General features: G+C 43.2%; 1 protein-coding gene across 3 annotated transcripts in view; it reads left to right on the top strand.

The window, feature by feature from the left end:
- Fut10 (fucosyltransferase 10) overlaps positions 1–18,623 on the top strand; it is a 72,927-nt gene that overhangs the window by 44,128 nt on the left and 10,176 nt on the right. For all 3 annotated transcript variants that reach the window (XR_004109853.1, XM_031339478.1, XM_031339479.1), the window contains one exon: positions 5,040–5,875. Coding sequence is in view for 2 of the 3 variants with exons in the window: in XM_031339478.1 (XP_031195338.1) it covers positions 5,040–5,875 (836 nt within the window). In the remaining variant the exon portion in view is untranslated. The remainder of the gene's footprint in view (positions 1–5,039; positions 5,876–18,623) is intronic.

Here is an 18,623-nt window from a genome sequence, read left to right on the forward strand (position 1 = left end):
GTCTCCTAATAAACCTGCCTTTATTTACTTTTAATCTGGTCTAATCTGGCCTGTTTCTGTGTCACCAAAGGAGAGAAAAGCCTACAGTTTGTCTTCCAGGTGATTCTGGACTTGGTCAAGTTGACAGAATTGACCAGACTGCCCTCCTCTCTGTTTTCTTCATCCCCTGCCAACAATCCTCTAAAGAGAAAAATCTTTGACAAAAGTCATTTTTGGTATTAACTTTGTGAGGCAGTATCTTGCTATGTAGCCCAGGCTAGTCATAAACTTTTAGTCCTTCTGGCCTTGTCTTCTGAATGCTGGGGTGACAGATATACCTGATTTTTTTTTTTTTTTAAAGGCAGGTTTCATGTATTGTCTAAGCTACTTTCTCTTGCTAAGTAGCCTAGACTGGCCTTGAACTTTCGATCTTCCTACCTCAGCCTTTGTGTGTTAGGATTAGGGGCATACATTACCATACTTAAAAAAGTTTTTGTTTTAAATATATGCCATGCGCTACTTTACATCCAGGCACGTGTGTGCATGTTAGTAATCATAAAGTTATATTCAGAGGTGGAAGGAGAGAACATTGGATAGCTTGTTCGATTGATCTTTAGCTTTTAAAATATTTAAGCATGTGGTATGAGAGAATCTTTTTCCTTTGCCTCAGGCCCTGCACCTATTAGGAAGGGGCCGGCCCTCCGGACAGGCTCAGTGAGGAGTTTGAGAAATTTTCGTGGCCCAGGGTGGAACAGGCATACTTAATGAATGTGTGTAATTGAGAGAGGGTGACTGCTTGTCGATGAAATGATTCAGGGGCAGGGAAAGGGATGCTTGGAGAGAATCAGTGGGAGGAGAGTGAGGAATGGGGGCCCAGCAGTTAGTTGAAGGACTCTCTGAGTCAAGTGTCCTGTCAGAGCCCGCTCTGAATTGGCTGAGTGACAGGGTGTCTGTAGAGGTGCATCATTTCAAAACTAAATCACCTGTTGGAGTGTGGACAAGTCAAGAAAATTCACAGGGAAAGGATTTAAAAGTAGCAATAAATGTACTCGTGGAATGATACCACACCAGGCTGCCCGTTGCTCTACATTGCCTCTCTTAGAAAGTTTTAATTCTCATTCTTGAGTACTTTTGGTAGGACTGAGTTTTTCCAGGATATGTAGCTTTATGATAGGGATATTTTGTTGTTGTTAAATCGTTGTTAAGTGCGGAAGATACTGTGGGAAGCATGTCTCCCTTGCAGGTTAAGCTGTGCCATCTTTCTAAGCAGGCCGGATTTACCGTATGGCCAGAATGCCATAACTCTTGGTGCCTATTTTTTGGTAAGAGTACTTGAGTATGGCTATCCTCAGTCATTCGTTCTCATTCATTCATTCACTCCCTAGGATCAGCACCATGGTGGGGCCAGCCATCATATTAGACTTCTGCCATTGGCCAATCTGATTCCTGTTCCTTATTTGGCTTTTTCATTCTAGCTGAAAACTCCAACCTTTGTGATAGAAGTGGGGTGAATAATCTAGAGACTGGTTTGACTAGGTAGAGAGGAATTGAACAAAAACCCAAACCAAACAAAGCAAAGCAATAACAACAACTACCATCAAACTAGACAAACATGGATTTGATGAGATTGGGCAGTCTTGGCTCTGTTGTAGAAACCACAGCAGCCCAGAAGTTCATTGTGTTTATGATGCAGACCACGATAGAGAGGCAGGATTATTGGCATAGACCGGAACAAGGAGGGGAGATTATTGCATACAGAAAAACCAAGGGATGGGGTTCATGGTATTAGATAAGTTTAGGTAATCTTGGTAGGCTCCGTCTCAGTAGGGGAGCTGCTACCCAGCCACAAATATCCAAGGGGAGAAAGCTACGGAGGACATTTTCTGCACACATTATCAATATCTACACATGGACCGGAAGGGAAGGCTTTGCCATTTTCCAATTGGCCTGAGGATCTTTAATATGGATTTCCCAGATCCTTATGGCCAAGTATGGCCAAGCCAATGGCAACAGTATATCCACTCAGGACCTCACAGACCCTAGGCTTCCTCCACTCCCTCTACTGCTCTGTGTTTTGAGTTTTTCTTGTGTTGTCCCACTTTGACCTGGATTAAGACTCTCTCATGTACAACCAAGCAGTTAGCCATGGACAGCAACAGGGGGTAGGAGTGCCTTGCTCAAAACCTCCGTGGCTTGTTGCTGTCCAGCAGCAACGTTAAAACAGTGGGTTACCTGGAATATGGAGTTAGAAGGAAATAGAAGGAGATAAAAAGAGATAGGAGGAGGTAGACTAGCCATACTGTACCTTACCCACGTGGGAGGATAAAAATTAGACAACACGAGCTGTGGTCACTCAGTCATCTTGAACCTTTAATGCTAAACCTTTGTTCCCCCAACAGGTATAATACCTGAGGCAAAACCACTCCCCCCAAGTACATCAGCATGCCAGTCCAATCAGCGACTTCCTTTTTTCTCTGCAGAGGTGGAGCTTCCGAATGTAACTGGTAACCAGGTTGGAGGCGTGGCAAATAGCAGCAGATGGGCAGAGAGGTGTGGGTATGAGAGGCAGGCCTCAAACCAGGAGGGTAACAGTGGCTGCTCCAACAGTTAACTGTGGACTTCGTGCGTGTGCTCTTTTTTTTTTTTCTATTATTTTAAAACCAGGATCTCACTATGCAGTCCAGGATGATGCCAAACTGTTGGTCCTCCTATCTCAGCCTCTCACGTGCTACATAGATTCTTTGACTTCGTGAACACTAGGAGTCCTCAGCCTTCCAAGGGTTAGCTAGGATCCCTCTGCCCTGCAAATGCTGGGAGAACGAGTGTGGACCATGCATGGCTTGGCTCTCATTTATTTTAATCATATCCGTTTGGCCTCCAGTACTATGGCTTTGAACCATGTCTCTGCTTGTTATGGCTGCTACCAGCGTAGGCCCATTCTGAGCAGTAGCAGCCCTACTACGTGAACTGCCTTTCTTCCCAGATCTTCCTTCATGTCCCCCTGTTTCTTTTCCATGTTGATAGTTATTCACCTCCATGAACAATCCTATCAGACTTTTTTCTGGACCATATATGTTACATTTCAAGCATGTGGGTGAGAATGCTTTTTGATGCTTAATATCAAATATAGCCAATGCCAACTAAACTCATATAGGTCACTCTTGCTAGTGACTGAGAACACAAGCCTATTACCCAGGGAGAGGTGCCTTTTTCTGCAAACTCTCTGTGTTCAGTATGGTTCCTCTGACTTAATCTAATGTCCCCACTTTTTAAAATTCTTTGTTTTGAGTCGCTAGTGAGAAAAGGTGTCTGTACCCCAAGAGCTCAAGAGCGCCCGCTCAGTGTGTCATTGGACTGGCTTGGGTGTCACACATTGCAGAATTAGCGAACCAGAAAGAACTAGAAAGCAATATTGGTAGAGTAGTCACAAAATGCAAAGTTGGTTATGACTCGGGTTCCCCCATGAGTCTGTAGCGTGTAGGGGACCATGCAGTTGATGGAGAGCAGGTCACCAGGTTCTGGGTATTACAGGCACCCTCCTGTACATCCATCCCAGTGACATATGGTACTATTCCCAGAAAGGCTCCCTCATGCTCATACCCTCAGTCAGCCAGGTATGGGATATCTCCTTCCTCTACAAGTGTTGGCTCCTCCACTCTGGATATTATCTATCAGTGAAGGTGGGGTTAAACTCCACATGGTTAATGAGGACCTTGGACTGTTGGCTCGATGGTGAGGATGTCCCACAGGACTCTCATCCTGCCGCCGTATGAGCTCAGTAGGTTGTGAGTGGGCAGCTGCAGTCTCATCTGACTTCTCACTGATGTACTGTTGACATCAAAGAATTTGTGCTTACCTTAAGTAACTAATTTTTATGAGCTCACTAGAGACTATATTTCATATTGCTGTAGTATTTGGTACATTTTAATCCCCCCAGTAAGTAATACAAGATAGAGAATTGTTTTGTTTTTTTCTTTGTGTGTGTGTGTGTGTACGTGCGTGTGCAGTTTTGGTTTTGTTATTTCCTTACATTAATGTTTAAAAACCTCAAGCCAGTGTTCACAGTATCATTGTCAGGAGCAAGCAGAAATTCCATATTGTGATAGAGTCTTAATTTTTCTTCCTTAGTCATAGAGATTAGTTTTTCCTGAGTGGAACTACCCACATGGTCAGGAAATAACTGCTCACCACATCTATTATGTCTGTCTTCATATTATCATATTTCAAAGGTTTTCTTCAATTAATCCCATGGAAGCCAGAGTCACTCCTCATTATAAGCTTGCTACACCTATTTATTTATTTATTTATTTTGATGTGCTCGCTAATTCACGCCCATCCCTGCAGCAATCTGTAACATAGAACTATTGTCAGTGCTTTTGTCTTTAAAAGCTCCTGACTACTGTTTTGACTAAGATTGATCAACTGCACTCTGTTGAAATCAATCATTTTGGATAAAAAAAAACCTACCTTGCATATTTTTTAAGGTAATTCTTGCATAGTCCCTTGGAACTTCACCTGATCAATCCATCCGCCTTCCCGGTTGTGTTCTACCATTTTGATCAATCCATCCGCCTACCCGGTCGTGTTCTACCATTTTGGCTTCCTTGCCCCCTGATCAATCCATCTGCCTACCCTGTTTTGTTCTACCATTTTGATCAATCCACCCGCCTACCTGGTCGTGTTCTACCATTTTGGCTTCCTTTCCCTTTTCTTGTTAAGGAACTGCCTGTCTATCTTGATGTCTTTATTTCTCCTGCTCTTTTGTAGACAACACCTCTGGAATGAAGAGACACTTGCAGAAGGCAATAGAATAATGTCTCTTTTTAAATCTGCTCAGGCACCTCACCCCAGTACCTTTTTTTATGGAATGAAAAAAGACAATTCTTATATTTGATAATTCATTGGTCATTTTTGGAGTACAGGCTTCACCACTGGCTTTTTGGGAACTTTGGAGGGACACTTTCACAGTATCAGACTCCTGTATATTATGAGTTTTACCCTGAGGTATCAACTGTGGATTCTTTAGGTATATTCATTCATATTTTATTTTCTCCTCCTAGGTACTGACTTTAACATAGACAGCTTACCTCTGCCTCGGAAAGCCCATCATGACTGGGCCCTTTTCCATGAAGAGTCCCCAAAAAACAATTATAAGCTCTTCCATAAGCCAGTCATCACCTTATTCAACCATACGGCCACGTTCAGCAGGCATTCTGACTTGCCACTGACTACGCAGTACTTGGAAGGCGTGGAAGTCCTCAAGTCACTCAGATACCTAGTTCCTTTACAGTCTAAAAACAACCTAAGACAAAAACTGGCGCCACTGGTGTATGTTCAGTCGGACTGTGACCCACCATCAGATAGGGACAGCTATGTTCGGGAACTGATGGCTTACATTGAAGTTGATTCCTATGGTGAATGTTTAAAAAACAGAGATCTTCCTCAGCAGCTGAAAAACCCCGCCTCCATGGATGCAGATGCCTTCTACAGGGTCATTGCCCAGTATAAGTTCATCCTTGCCTTTGAGAATGCAGTCTGTGACGATTACATCACAGAGAAATTCTGGAGACCGCTGAAGTTGGGGGTCGTGCCCGTGTATTACGGATCCCCCACCATCGCAGACTGGCTTCCAAGTAACAGAAGTGCCATTCTCGTATCAGAGTTTTCTCACCCCAGAGATCTGGCAAGCTTCATTCGACGACTGGATTTTGATGATGGATTGTATGAGACGTATGTGGAATGGAAGCTAAAGGGTGAGATCTCTAACCAGCGACTTCTGACTGCTCTCCGGGAACGGGAGTGGGGCGTACAGGACATCAACCAGGACAACTACATTGACACATTCGAGTGTATGGTGTGCCGCAGGGTGTGGGCAAACAGTAGGCTACAGGAGCAGGTGAGTGAATGGAAGTCTGGTGGCGGGCATGGGCTGTCTCTCTGCGGGGTCCTGCTCTCCCTTCTGTGGCTGTTGCCTGCCACCCGGCTCCATTCCTAGCAGAGAGGTGGGCCACTCAAGAAGGCAGAAGGTTGCTCTACTCTTTGGGGATACTGGGATGCTTACAACTTGGGACCTCTGAAGCCCTTCAGGTCTCCTTGTTTCTTTTGAAGGATGCTTTTGGTCCAGCTGCTGGGCGTTAGCACGGGGGCTGCAGAGAAAGGGAGAAGGTCCCCAAATCAGAAATATAAGAGGTCTGCCTGCCACGTGCATGAGCAACCCTGTAACTTCTCCATCGATACTGTTGTTAAGGAGCCCGTGGGTTTGTGACACTCCCCTCCATTCAAGCCCACAGCCTGCCATCAGGAAACTCCTATTATATATGCAGTTAGCTATCTTTGTCTCCATTCTTGATCTTGTTCTTTCTGACATCTACGCATGCTTACAAATATAATGTAATTATCCTAATCCTTAATGCTTGGAGCAGAAGCATCTCAAGAAATTTGAAATTACTTAGTAATTACATCCCGATTGCAGCTTCCTCTCCCTCCTCTCTTTCCAGTCCCCACCCCCACCTCCTATCCCTCCACTCCCTCTCCCTTTCTCTTCAGAGAAGGGGAGGCCTTCCATGGATATCAGCCCTCCTTGGCTTATCGATTTGCAGTAGCACTAAGTGCATCTTCTTCTACTGAGCCTAGACAAGGCAGCCAGGTTAAGAGAAAGTGATACAAAAGCAGGCAGCAGAGTCACGGAGCAGCCCCTGCTCCTACTACTAGGAGTCCCACATGAAGACCAAGCTGCACATCTGTTATCTATGTGTAGGGGCCTAGGTCTCTGGGCATGCATGTTCTCTGATTGGTGGTTCAGTCTCTGTGAGCCCTTATGGGCTGAGGTCACTTGATTCTGTAGGTTTTCTTGTGGTGTCCTTGACCTCTCTGGCTCCATTAATCCTTCCTCCCCTTCTTCCACAAGATTCCTGAGCTCTGCCTCTTTGGCTATGGCATATGTTTTGATCAGCTGCTGGATGAAACCTCTTGGATGACAGTTTTTCTAGGCTCCTGTCTGCATGTATAGCGGAATACCATTAATAGTGTCAGGGGTTGGTTGGTCTCTCATGGCAGGGGTCTCAACTTGGGCCAGTCAAGTTGGCCATTTCCCTCAATTTCTGCTGCATCTTTATTTTTGCACATTGTGTAGGCAGAACAGATTTTGGGTTGAGGGTTTTGTGGGTGGATTGGTGTCCCCATCCTTCCATTGGAAGTCTTTCCTGGTTACAGGAGGTAGCTGTTTCCGGTTCCATATCACCCATTGCTGTAGTCTTAGTGAGGATTACCCTTGTAGACTCCTGAGAGTTGTCATTGTCCTAGGTTTCTAGCTCATTCCAGAGATCCTCCCATCACTCATTCCAGTTCTCTCTCCTCTCCTCCTCCCCAGATTTGAACCCTCCTGTTCCCCTCAGCACCCCTCTCCTACCTGGTTCCCTCTTTCTATCCATCCCCCAATGTTGATTTTATTTCCCCTTCTCAGTGAGATTCAAGCATCCTCCCTTGGGGCTTCCTTCTTATTTAGCTTCTTTGGGTCTGTGGATTGTAGCATGGTTATCTTGTACATTATGGCTAATGTCCTCTTATAAGTGAGTACATACCATGTTTGGCTTTCTGGGTCTGGGTTACCTCACTCAGGATGATATTTTCTAGTTCCACCCCTTTGCCTGCAAATTTCATGATGTCATTGTTTTGAATAGCTAAATAATATTCCGTTGCATAAATGTACCACATTTTCTATATCCATTCTTCGATTGAGGGACATCTAGGTAATTTCTAGTTAATTTACAGATTTAACACAATTCCCGTCAAAATTCTAGCACAATACCTTAAAATAATAATACTCAGTTTCATATGGAAAAACAAAAATCCAGGATAGCTAAAACAATTCTGTACAATAAAAGAATTTCTGGGGGTATTACCATCCCTGAGTGCAAGATGTACTATAGAGCAATAGTAATAAAAACCTCATGGCATAAAAACAGACAGGGTTGATCAATGGACTTGAATCAAAGACTCAGAAGTAAACTTACACACCTACAGACACTTGATCATTGACCAAGAAGCCAAGACTATACAATGGAAAAAAGAAAGCATCTTCAGGAAATGGTGCTGGTCTGACTGGATGTCTGCATGTAGAAGAATGCAAATAGATCCATATCATCACCCTGCATAACACTTAAGTCCAAGTGCATCAAAGACCTCAACATAAAATCAGATACACCAAGTCTGATAGAAGAGAAAGTGGGGAATAACTTTGAACGGACTGGGACAGGAGAAGACCTCCTGAACAGAACACCAATGACAGGCTCTAAGATGAACAATTAATAAATGGGACTTCATGGAACTAGAAAGCTTCAATGAGGCAAAAGACACTGTCAGTAGGACAAAACAGCAGCCTAGACAATGGCAAAAGCTATTTACCAATACAACATCCGACCGAGGGCTGATATCCAAACTATAGAGAGAACCCAGGAAATTTAGACATCAACAAACAAAACAACCCAATTTAAAAAATGGGCTATAGATCTAAACAGAGAATTCTTGACAGAGGAGTCGCCAATAGCTAGGAAACACGTAACAGAATGTTCAACATCCTTAGTCATCAGGGAAATGCAAATCAAAAGATTATGAGATTCCATCTTATACCTGTCAGAATAATTAATATCAAAATCTCAAGTCCCAGCTTATGCTGACAAGGATGTGGAGCAAGGGGAACGCTCCTCCATTGCTGAGCCGAGTGCAAACTTGTACAACCACTTGGAAATCAATTTGGCAGCTTTTCAGAAAATTGGAAATAGTTCTACCTCAAGACCCAGCTACACCACTCCTTGGCATATACCCAAAAGATACCCTACTATACCACAAGGATACTTGCTCAACTCTGTTTGTAGCAGCTTTCTTGAGAATTGTATCAATGTGTTCTTATCATACTCACCCACAACCTTTCCTTACCACCCCTTAGATCCACCCCCTTCCCCACTACCCCCTCAATTTCACATCCTTTGTTTTTTTAACTCATTGTATCCAATTTGTGCTGCCTATATACTCTTGAGTATAGGCTCATCCACTTGAGCATGCTCAGCCTTCTCAGAGGCACACCTTTAAAGAGGGTTGACTTACCCCTCCCCTAAGAAGCCATCATTTGTCCATAGAATCTCAGTAGGGGCTCATGAACTCACATAAAAAGCTTGTCACGGCAGTGCACATACCTATACTTCCTTAGTGTGGAAAGAGCAGCCAAGTCATTTTCTGGGGCTTGCAGACTTCTAGCCTGGGGCTATGGTCAGTGAGAGACCCTAAGGGAATAAAACAGAGTATGATAGACAGGACACTGTTCATCTCTGCCTCTGCCCTCCACATCCATGTGCATGGACCCATACCACACTCCCCTGGTGTTCTTATGCATATCATGTGGGATGCCACATACACACAGAGAGAGACACACAGACACATACACACACACACACACACACAAGCACACACACACACGCACACAGACACAGATGCCAGTGTCTGTGCCAAGAGATGTCCTCACCAAACACTGAAATTTCTAGCTTCTTGATCTTTTACTACCCAGATTCTAGAATTATGAGAAACACCCAGTTTATAGTGTTCTGGTACAGTAGCCTGAATACACAAAGACACAAGGTAAGATATTAGACAAGGCCTATGTACAAAAAAAAAAAAAAAAAAAAAAAAAAAACCAACCAAACAAACAAACAAAAAACAAACAAAAAAAAACAACCCAAAAAACAGCACAGCTAATGTGTGAACTGAATAAAATTGAAGCCTACAAAGTTGATAAAATTATTTTTCTATATTCTAGCAGTAAATGACTAGAAAGATAAATTGCTTAAACATGCTGTTATAGTGCCATAAAATATGAACTAATTAGAGTTGCATGACCAGTTACAAAGTAACATACACCAGCAGCGAAAAATACTGTTCAGAGAAGCTGAAGAAGAGCTAAATCAATAGTCAGATAAATCACACCAAGATTTGGTCAATACTTTCAGTTCTAAAATTGATAGGGATTTAACAGAATCTCCATAGAAAGCCTATCAAATGTTTGTAGCAATTTACAAATGAATATAAAAGTGTACAGATCTAAACTGACATGACATTTGCAGGTAAATCGATGAGGCCAGGAATAATCATTCCTAGGGAGATAACCCAGACCCAGGAGGACAAAGGTGGCATGTTTTCTCAACATTTGTGGATGTTAGCTTTGCGTCTTTATTATAAGGAGTATCCATAGAGGCCAAGAAACTGGTAAGAGCATTTGGGGATGGGGTCAAGGGAAAGGATTTAGAATTCAGGTGACATGAAGGGAAGTGGGAAATAATGGAGCAAGAAGGATTAAGTGGGCTAGGTAGGAGACGAGGGATTATGGGGAAAGATGGCTAATATGGCCGACCTTCCAGAAAGTCATCTGGAAACCCACCATGATAGAAGTTGGCCATGCCGGGGATGAGGTACGTCTTTTATTGGAGTTGTGGGTCCCATGAACTCCCCCACAAAATGTTATAGGTTATCACCATTGCTCTTAATAATTCTCCAGAATTTGGGTAAGACTTTTGCTGAAGGTGTTATATACGGAAGCCATAGAACATGGAGAGATCAGTGGTAGTGACCTGGAACCTTCCTTTGTATTGGGATGTGCTGTATGTGCTACCTGAGGAGAAAAATAGTCATCAGGCCTTTTTGTTTGTTTGTTTGTTTTTGTTTCTTTTTGTTTGTTTTGTTTTTGTTTTGTTTGTTTTTTTGAGACAGAGTTTCTCTGTGTAGCCCTGGCTGTTCTGGAACTCACTCTGTAGACCAGGCTGGCCTCGAACTCAGAAATCCTCCTGCCTCTGCCTCCCAAGTTCTGGGATTAAAGGCATGCACCACTACTGCCCAGTCTAATAGTCATCAGTCTTAGCCAGCTGTGCATTATGTGGGTTTCAAAAATGACTGGGCTGACAAGGTATGCCCACTGGCGCAACAGTAGTGTGAACATTCTGGAAGTAGCCAACCACTTTCTGGTAATATTTAAGGCCACCTTCATAGGATATCACCCATACTTGATACCATTATAAGAGCCAAGAGCCTGTGATATGGCTAGATAGACCCCAGGCCCCAGGGGAGAGCCTACTGTGATGTTGCTAAATGGCATAGTAGTAAACCAAGTCCTGATGATTTATCATTATGCCCTTAGATTAGTGCATCTCTCAATCCTGTTAGAGAAGCTTCTTTTTGTAGTTTATGGCACTTAACACAGAGATCCAAAACTGCTCAAAGTATGGAGAGTAAGAGCACGTTCTCAGTTCTAAATGGAATGTGTAGATCACACTTCTCCAAGGTTCAGGGATCATTGTAGATGAGGGAAGAGAAAGATAGCAAAGAATCAGAGGCAGGGCTAGGGTTAGGGTTTGAGTTAGGATTGAAATAGTGTTCTCTGGGCACAGTAAAAAGCTGCACATATGAACTCAGAGGTTGTGGCCGCACACACAAGACCTATGCAAGATCAAGACAGACACATTTCAGCACGGAGGAGGGTAGTGGTCAGGAAGTCCCGCCTCATGCTGAAGACCTGCTGATGGTAGTTGTCGAGGGTAGTTGTTGACGGTAGTTGTTGTTGATAGTAGTTGTTGTTGACAGTAGTTGTTGACAGTAGTTGTTGTTAACAGTAGTTGTTGTTGACAGTACTTGTTGACCGTAGTTGTTGTTGACAGTACTTGTTGACAGTTGTTGTTAGTTGTTGTTGTTGACTGTAGTTGTTGTTGATGGTAGTTGTTAAGAGAGGAAGAGTCAGTTTTCCTTTTAGGGTGTGACCTCTGTTAGACAGGGCCATACTCCAGAGGATGGCTCTGTACCTGAGAGTATATGAGCAGCACATTCTGGACTAGATGGATTATTTAAAGAATAAAAGTAGTTATGAAGTGTGGGAAGGGTAGGGAGGAGTGGATTTGGAAGAAGTTGGGGAAGGACTAGGGGGTGATATGCTCAAAATGCACTGCATTCAAATCTCAAAGAATTAGTTGAGATTTAAGACTTTATATACATTTGACAAATATTTAAAAAAATATGTGCTAGAAAAAGACTGCCTTTTATTTTTACTTTTTTGTAAATTGTGCTAGCAAACCGAATATCTACCTGCAAAAGAATGAAGTTAAGAGGCCCCTCTTTTATCCTGCACAAAAATCAAAGTGGATCAAAGACCTTAATTTAAAATGTCAATACTAGAAGAAACTACTTCAGGGTATAGGCATAGGCAAGAACTTTCTAAATAGACCCTAATAAACATAGCAGATATCCTCACGAAATGACAAATAGGACTTTGTGAAATTAAAAAGCTTGTGCATAGCAAGAGAAACGATCAGGAGAGGCCAGAGACAGCGCACAGAATGGGAGAAAATTGCTGTCAGCTATGCTTCAGACAGGGATGTTGATACCTGGAATATATAAAAAGCTGCAAATATTAATATCAGGAAACCAAACAATAAATGAGCCAATGAGCTGAGCAAGCTCTAAAAGATGAAACACAAATGTCTATTAAATCATATGAAAAAATGCTTAACCTCATTAGTCATCAGGGCAAGAGAAATGAAAGCATTGGAATTCCATCTCCTTTCAGAAGGGCAGTCATTGAGAACATGCTGATGATGGTATGGTCATAAGGGAGTGCTGGTGGAAATTCAAATTAGTCCAGCCACTGTGGGAGTCAGTATGGCAGTTCCTTAGGAAACTAAGAATATATCTATCATATGACACAGCTCTACAACTCCTGGATATTTACATAAAGTACTTCAAGTCAAAAAATCACAGAGAAACTTGCACACTATAGTACTATTCACGACAGCTGTTGTGGAATCAGCTAGGGTGTCCAGTCACAGAGGAATGGATTAAAAAATGTGGTTCATAGAAACGGAGTCCCTCCCTCTCTCCTTCACTCCCTCCCTCCCCCTCCTTCCTTCCTTCCTTCCTTCCTTCTTTCCTTCCTTCCTCCTTTCTTTCTTTCTTTCTTTCTTTCTTTCTTTCTTTCTTTCTTTCTTTCTTTCTTTCATGTGATTCATAGTCATGGATTCAGTCCATCCTTCCTTTCCCTTCCCTTCCCTTCCCTTCCCTTCCCTTCCCTTCCCTCCCTCCTTCTCTCTTTCTCTTTCTTCCTTCCTTCCTTCCTTTCTTTCTTTCTTTCTTTCTTTCTTTCTTTCTTTCTTTCTTTCTTTCTTTCTTTTTCTCTCTCTCTCTTTCTTTCTTTCCTCCCCCAGCTATAAAAACATTAAACTGTTTGCAAGGAAGTGAGTGAGCTGACAAGAATTGTGAAATGAATTAAGACTCTCATTCCATTATTTTATATAGATTCCTAAAACCACATGTGAGCATATGATATAAAACGAGAAACAAAACTGGCCAAGGAAACAAAGGGACTTAGTTGGAAGTCGGAGGGCCTAGAGGGGATGGGAGAGGGAAATGGGGAGAATTTTGTACAGTGTAATGTATATTATATAAAATATCTTTGTGTAACTCAGGACCAGGTACAACAAATATATACAATTCTATAGTTTTAAAATATATTAGTAGGCTTGGCATTCTGTTACATAGGCATCCTCACAGGCCTTTTCCCTGTCCACTCTGGCAAGTCTGTTGGTATCATCTTGTCCCTGAGACTTTATGGGTGTAGCTTCTGATAGTACCAGGAGACACAATCTCAGAGCAAACTCCCTGATCCTCTCTGGCTCTGACAATCTTTTTGCCCCTTCTTTTTGCAATGTCACAATAAGCCTTAGGTGAGGGAGTGTTTTTTGTACACACACACACACACACACACACACACACACACACACACATCCACTGGCACTGGGCTCCACAACTCTTATCAACCCTACAAAGAACTATAGGCAATCAAAGAAAGCTGGGAGCAGGAGAGGCGGCCTTCCCAGGGAAGAGCACATCAATTGGCTGTCCAGTGCGAAATGGTCAACTCTGAACGCATACGTACAAGTACCATTGCGTAGACTGAACAGGTTTCATGCATGTATGTATTTAAACTTTCTATTGGTTCCTTGTGGGTTTCACATCATGCACCCCAGTCTTTCTCATCTCTCCATTCCCTCATATCCATCCATAGCCCACGCAACCTTGTAGCATCCCCCACCCCCAAGTAATAATACACAAGCAAGCCAATAAACAACAAAAAGCAGAAGCAAAGCATAAAAAGCATCTCATCATGGAAGCTGTAGTATATTGCAGAGTATCCCGTAGTATATCCCTCTGCCCACACATCTTAAAATCTTGCAAATATTCATTGCAGTGAATAATCAGCCTGAGATAGCTGGCTTTTGTGACACCATCAATATCGTATCCTCACCAGGATTCCTTCAGGTCATCCTGTTGCTGCCCTGTGTCATGGAGATCCTGTAGCCCTGACTCAGCAGGATCTCGCATGTCCTGACAGTTCACAGATGATATAGATTTTGGGGTGGGCCAACTCAGAATCCTGGATCTGAGTGTGGATGGCAGCTGAACTGGCTGAACAGGTTATATTTACGTATATATGCATATGTATGTATATATATATATATACACATACATATATATGTATGTATTTATATATAAGCATATATATATGTATGCAGTGCATGTAATAACTGGAAAAAAAGAGGCCATGGATTTGAAGACCAGAGAAGGGTATATGAGATGGCTTGGAGGGAGGAAAGATAAGGGAGAAATGGCATTACAATTGCAAAAAGTCCTATTGTGTATTTTATATAATTTAAATGCAACATTATGGATCCTATGTTCAGTTAAGAAAGCACCCAGTCTATCCCCTCACCAGTGCCTTCTAAATAGATATCATAAGGGGAATGTCTTCTGTCACAGAGATCATAATCATGGGGTTCAAACCTCTCCCCACTCTTCCAGCTCCCACAGCTCTCGGCCCACCCTGCTCAATCCTAAGCCAAGGAAGCTTTGACATCTCTATTTACAGTAGGTTGCCATCACGTCCATGTTTCTAGGACACATTCAACCTGTCACAAGAAACAGCTTTAGTTATTCTTGTTACAGCATTGGGTTTCATGAGTACACCCCTCCAGGTCTGTGAGAGCTCTTCTATGTCCCTCTCACCTCAGCCCACACACCCCACGATGGGCTCCATATGCTTCTCAAGTTCTTGCCAGCACAGCCTGGTCAGGTCTGTTAGAGTATTCTCATGGTTCCAGCAGGCTGCTGCTTCTCAGAGCTGGTACCCTTAGTAATGTTCAAGGCCCCACAGAGTGGAGGGAGCATTGACTCTCCTCATCAGGTGAACAGTGCTCCATAGAGAGGAGGAGGAACACAACCCCAGAGAGGAGGGAAGCGGGAAGATATGAAGATGTGGCAGGGCTTTTCTGTGAGCTTCATTGCCTCCCCCTTCCTACTTATCCAGTGAGACACATAACCCTGCGTCTCAGGACCATTTCTTCAGAAAGGGAAGGAGATATAATTTATCTTCCTTTGGTTAAAGGAAGAGTGCCCCACAGAGCCCAGTTCTTTTCCTGTATTGGGCTGGGCTGGGATGGCTATGAGGCTGTCCATGACTTCAGTAGTTAACTTTGCAGGTAGGAAGGGAGGTATTCATTTGGTCCGAGCACTGCTCTGTTGCTGAACACTTGGGGTACATGTGATGTATGTCAGTCATTACATGTCACTGTGACAAATCCCTAGTCCAGACAGTGTAGACCACTTTACCCCATGGTTTCAGAAGTTTCAGTCCACAGGCCTCGAGAACACTGTGGCAGCAGGCATGTGGCCAGTTATTCACCTCAGCGCAGAATGGAGGTGGAAGATAAAGGCAGGGGTGTAGGGAGGAAAGGGAGAGGGACAGCTCAGCCACCTCTTCACCCAGTTCCATCCTGTATCCTAAAGTTCCAGGACCTCCCAACCGCTGAATGCCAAGTTTTTAATACATAAGCCTTTTGGGGACATACTTCATATCAAAATCCTAATGAGGTATCTGCTGGCATACAGCGCCCATACCCTCATCTAAGCCTTCCTTAACCCTGGGAATCTAAAGTTTTCCTGTTAGGCCAGTGAGGTGGCTCAGTCATTAATGGTGCCTTTCAAGGTGGTTCTCTAACTTCTGGGTGTACATCCCTCCCTGTCCTGCCCACAAAGTAAATAAAGTGGGATGCAACTTATTATTAATAAAATCAAGTCCCACTCCTCAAATTCTTTGAAAGTGGGCTCCCCCGCCCCCCATGAGTGGTGAGCTTCGTTTTTCTGTATGCAGAATAATGACATGGAGACTCAAGCTGCTTCTTACCCAAACAGCAAGTAGCTTTGGCTTTGCTGTTATCCCCATCTCTATGGCCAGGACCAGGGATTCCATCTGTCACCAAGCTCCACAGTATCTTGGTGTACTTGCTGCTCGCTGGATCTGAGCTTTCTCTGGTCAGCTGAATCATTTGCCGCTCATCTCTTAACTTCACAATTTGAAAATTTTGGTTACTGTTTTTTGTTTTTCATTGTTTTAATTTTTCTTTATGAATCTATACCGTAACACAAAATATATTATTTTCATCTTGTGTGGGAATTCAGGAGAGAATGGAAGTAAAATGTGTGTCCAGCCAATACTGTTTACTTGGATATCTCTATTTGATTTACTGAAAAAAAAAATGCTGTAAAACTATTAAGGCAGTTCCCTTATTCTGGACCGAGTGACTTAGAAAACAGCCATCAAGGGCTGGCAAGATGGCTCAGCGGGTAAGAGCACTGACTGCCACTTCTGAAGGTCCTGAGTTCAAATCCCAGCAACCACATGGTGGCTCACAGTCACCCGTAATGAAGTCTGACTCCCTCTTCTGGTGCATCTGGAGTCAGCTACAGTGTACTTATGTATAATAATAAATAAACCTAAAAAAATAAAATACAAAGAAAAGAGCCGTCAGTAAAAGACATTGCCTTTGGCACAGTGCTTGTAGTTTGAACAGACAGCATTGGATGATTATGGAAATGAACTTTGATGGGCTCTGTGAAGGATAACGTCTCTGATGAGGAACATGAATATATTTACAGTATAGATTCTACTAGAATCTTCCAAAGGGCCATCCGCATTATTGGAGAAACTTTTTAGTATAACTGCCACAGTGCCGAGGACCCCAGCTGTTCGCAGTAACTCCATTAACCACCTAGAGGGTGCATAGTCTAGTAACAAACGAGAGAATTAAATGGAGCTGGAGTCACATTTCAGAATTCCCTGGCAAGATAAAGCTGTTGGCACTAAGTAAATATACTCGTCATGACTGTGTCATCAACTGGACACTTTGCTAGGAGACAATGAATTGCTTTACTCTTTTTTTTTAAAATGTGTTTGTGTGCATGAATGTGTGTGTGTGCATGTGTGTGTGCATTTTGTGTGTGAGATGTGTGCCACAGAGTAGCAGTAGAGGTCAGATGACAATCTCAGGTTGGTCCTCACCTTCTACCGTATTTGAAACAGGACCTCTTGTTGGGTGGTATTGCTGTACACAGCACACTAACTGCCTGTGAGCTTCTGGGGTGTCCTACCTTGGCTTCCCGTATTACCTCAGCTGCACTGGGGTTACAGAATATATGCTTCCATGTCCCCAGCTTTCCATGGCTTCTGGGATTCTACCTCAGGTCTTAATGGCAAGTGTGTTTGTTCACTGAGACCTCCCACCCCAGCATTTAGCTCTTATTCTTGTATGAACAAACTTTTACCCAGCATCTACTGCATGCACAAACTACAGATACTAGCCATTGAGAGTTATCCAATGAACATACCTTGAGTCAAAGTGCTTCTTCTTTTTTTTAAAAAGATTTATTTATTTTATTTTATGTATATGAGTACACAGATGGTTGTGAGCCTTCATGTGGTTGTTGGGAATTGAATTTTTAGGACCTCTGCTTGCTCCAGTCAACGCTGCTTGCTCTGGTTGGCCCCGCTCACTCCGGTAGATCCTCTTGTTCAGTCCCTGCTTGCTCTGGCCCAAAAGTTTATTTATTATTACAAATAAGTACACTGTAATTTTCTTCAAATGTACTAGAAGAGGACTTCAGACTTCATTACGGGTTATTGTGAGCCACGATGTGGTTGCTGGGATTTGAACTCAGGACCTTCGGTAGAGCAGTCGGTGTTCTTACCCACTGAGCCATCTCGCTAGCCCCCAAAATGCTTCTTATATGTTCAACAATATTTTATGTAGTTTGGATGACTTTGGAGGGGCTAGAATGATGAATACTACATGAAGATTGGGGATCTTTCTGGCCCAACTGTCCAGGAGAATTTAATTAATTAATTAATTTTAATTAATTTATATCAAACACTGTTCTCTTCCTGGTCCCCCCACCCCCAGAGACCCTCCTCCCATCCCCCTTCTGCTCTGAGAGGATGGAGCCCCCTTTGAGTATACCCTACCCTGGCACATCCAGTCTCTGCCAGGGTAGGCACATTCTCTCTCATGAAGGCCAGACAAGGCAGCCCTGTTGGGGAACAGATTCCAGTCAGGCTACAGCATTAGGGAGCCTCCTCTCCAGTTGTTGGGCTCACATGGAGACTGAACTGCATGTCTGGTACATATATGCTGGGGGGGTGGGGCTCGTTCATGCCCTTCTATGTTGTTTGGTTGGTGACCCAGTCTCTGAGAGCTCCTCGAGGTCCAGGTTAGTTGACTCTGTTG

The sequence above is a fragment of the Mastomys coucha genome, unplaced genomic scaffold (genome assembly GCF_008632895.1).
Source record: "Mastomys coucha isolate ucsf_1 unplaced genomic scaffold, UCSF_Mcou_1 pScaffold22, whole genome shotgun sequence".
Classification (NCBI taxonomy): Eukaryota; Metazoa; Chordata; class Mammalia; order Rodentia; family Muridae; genus Mastomys; species Mastomys coucha.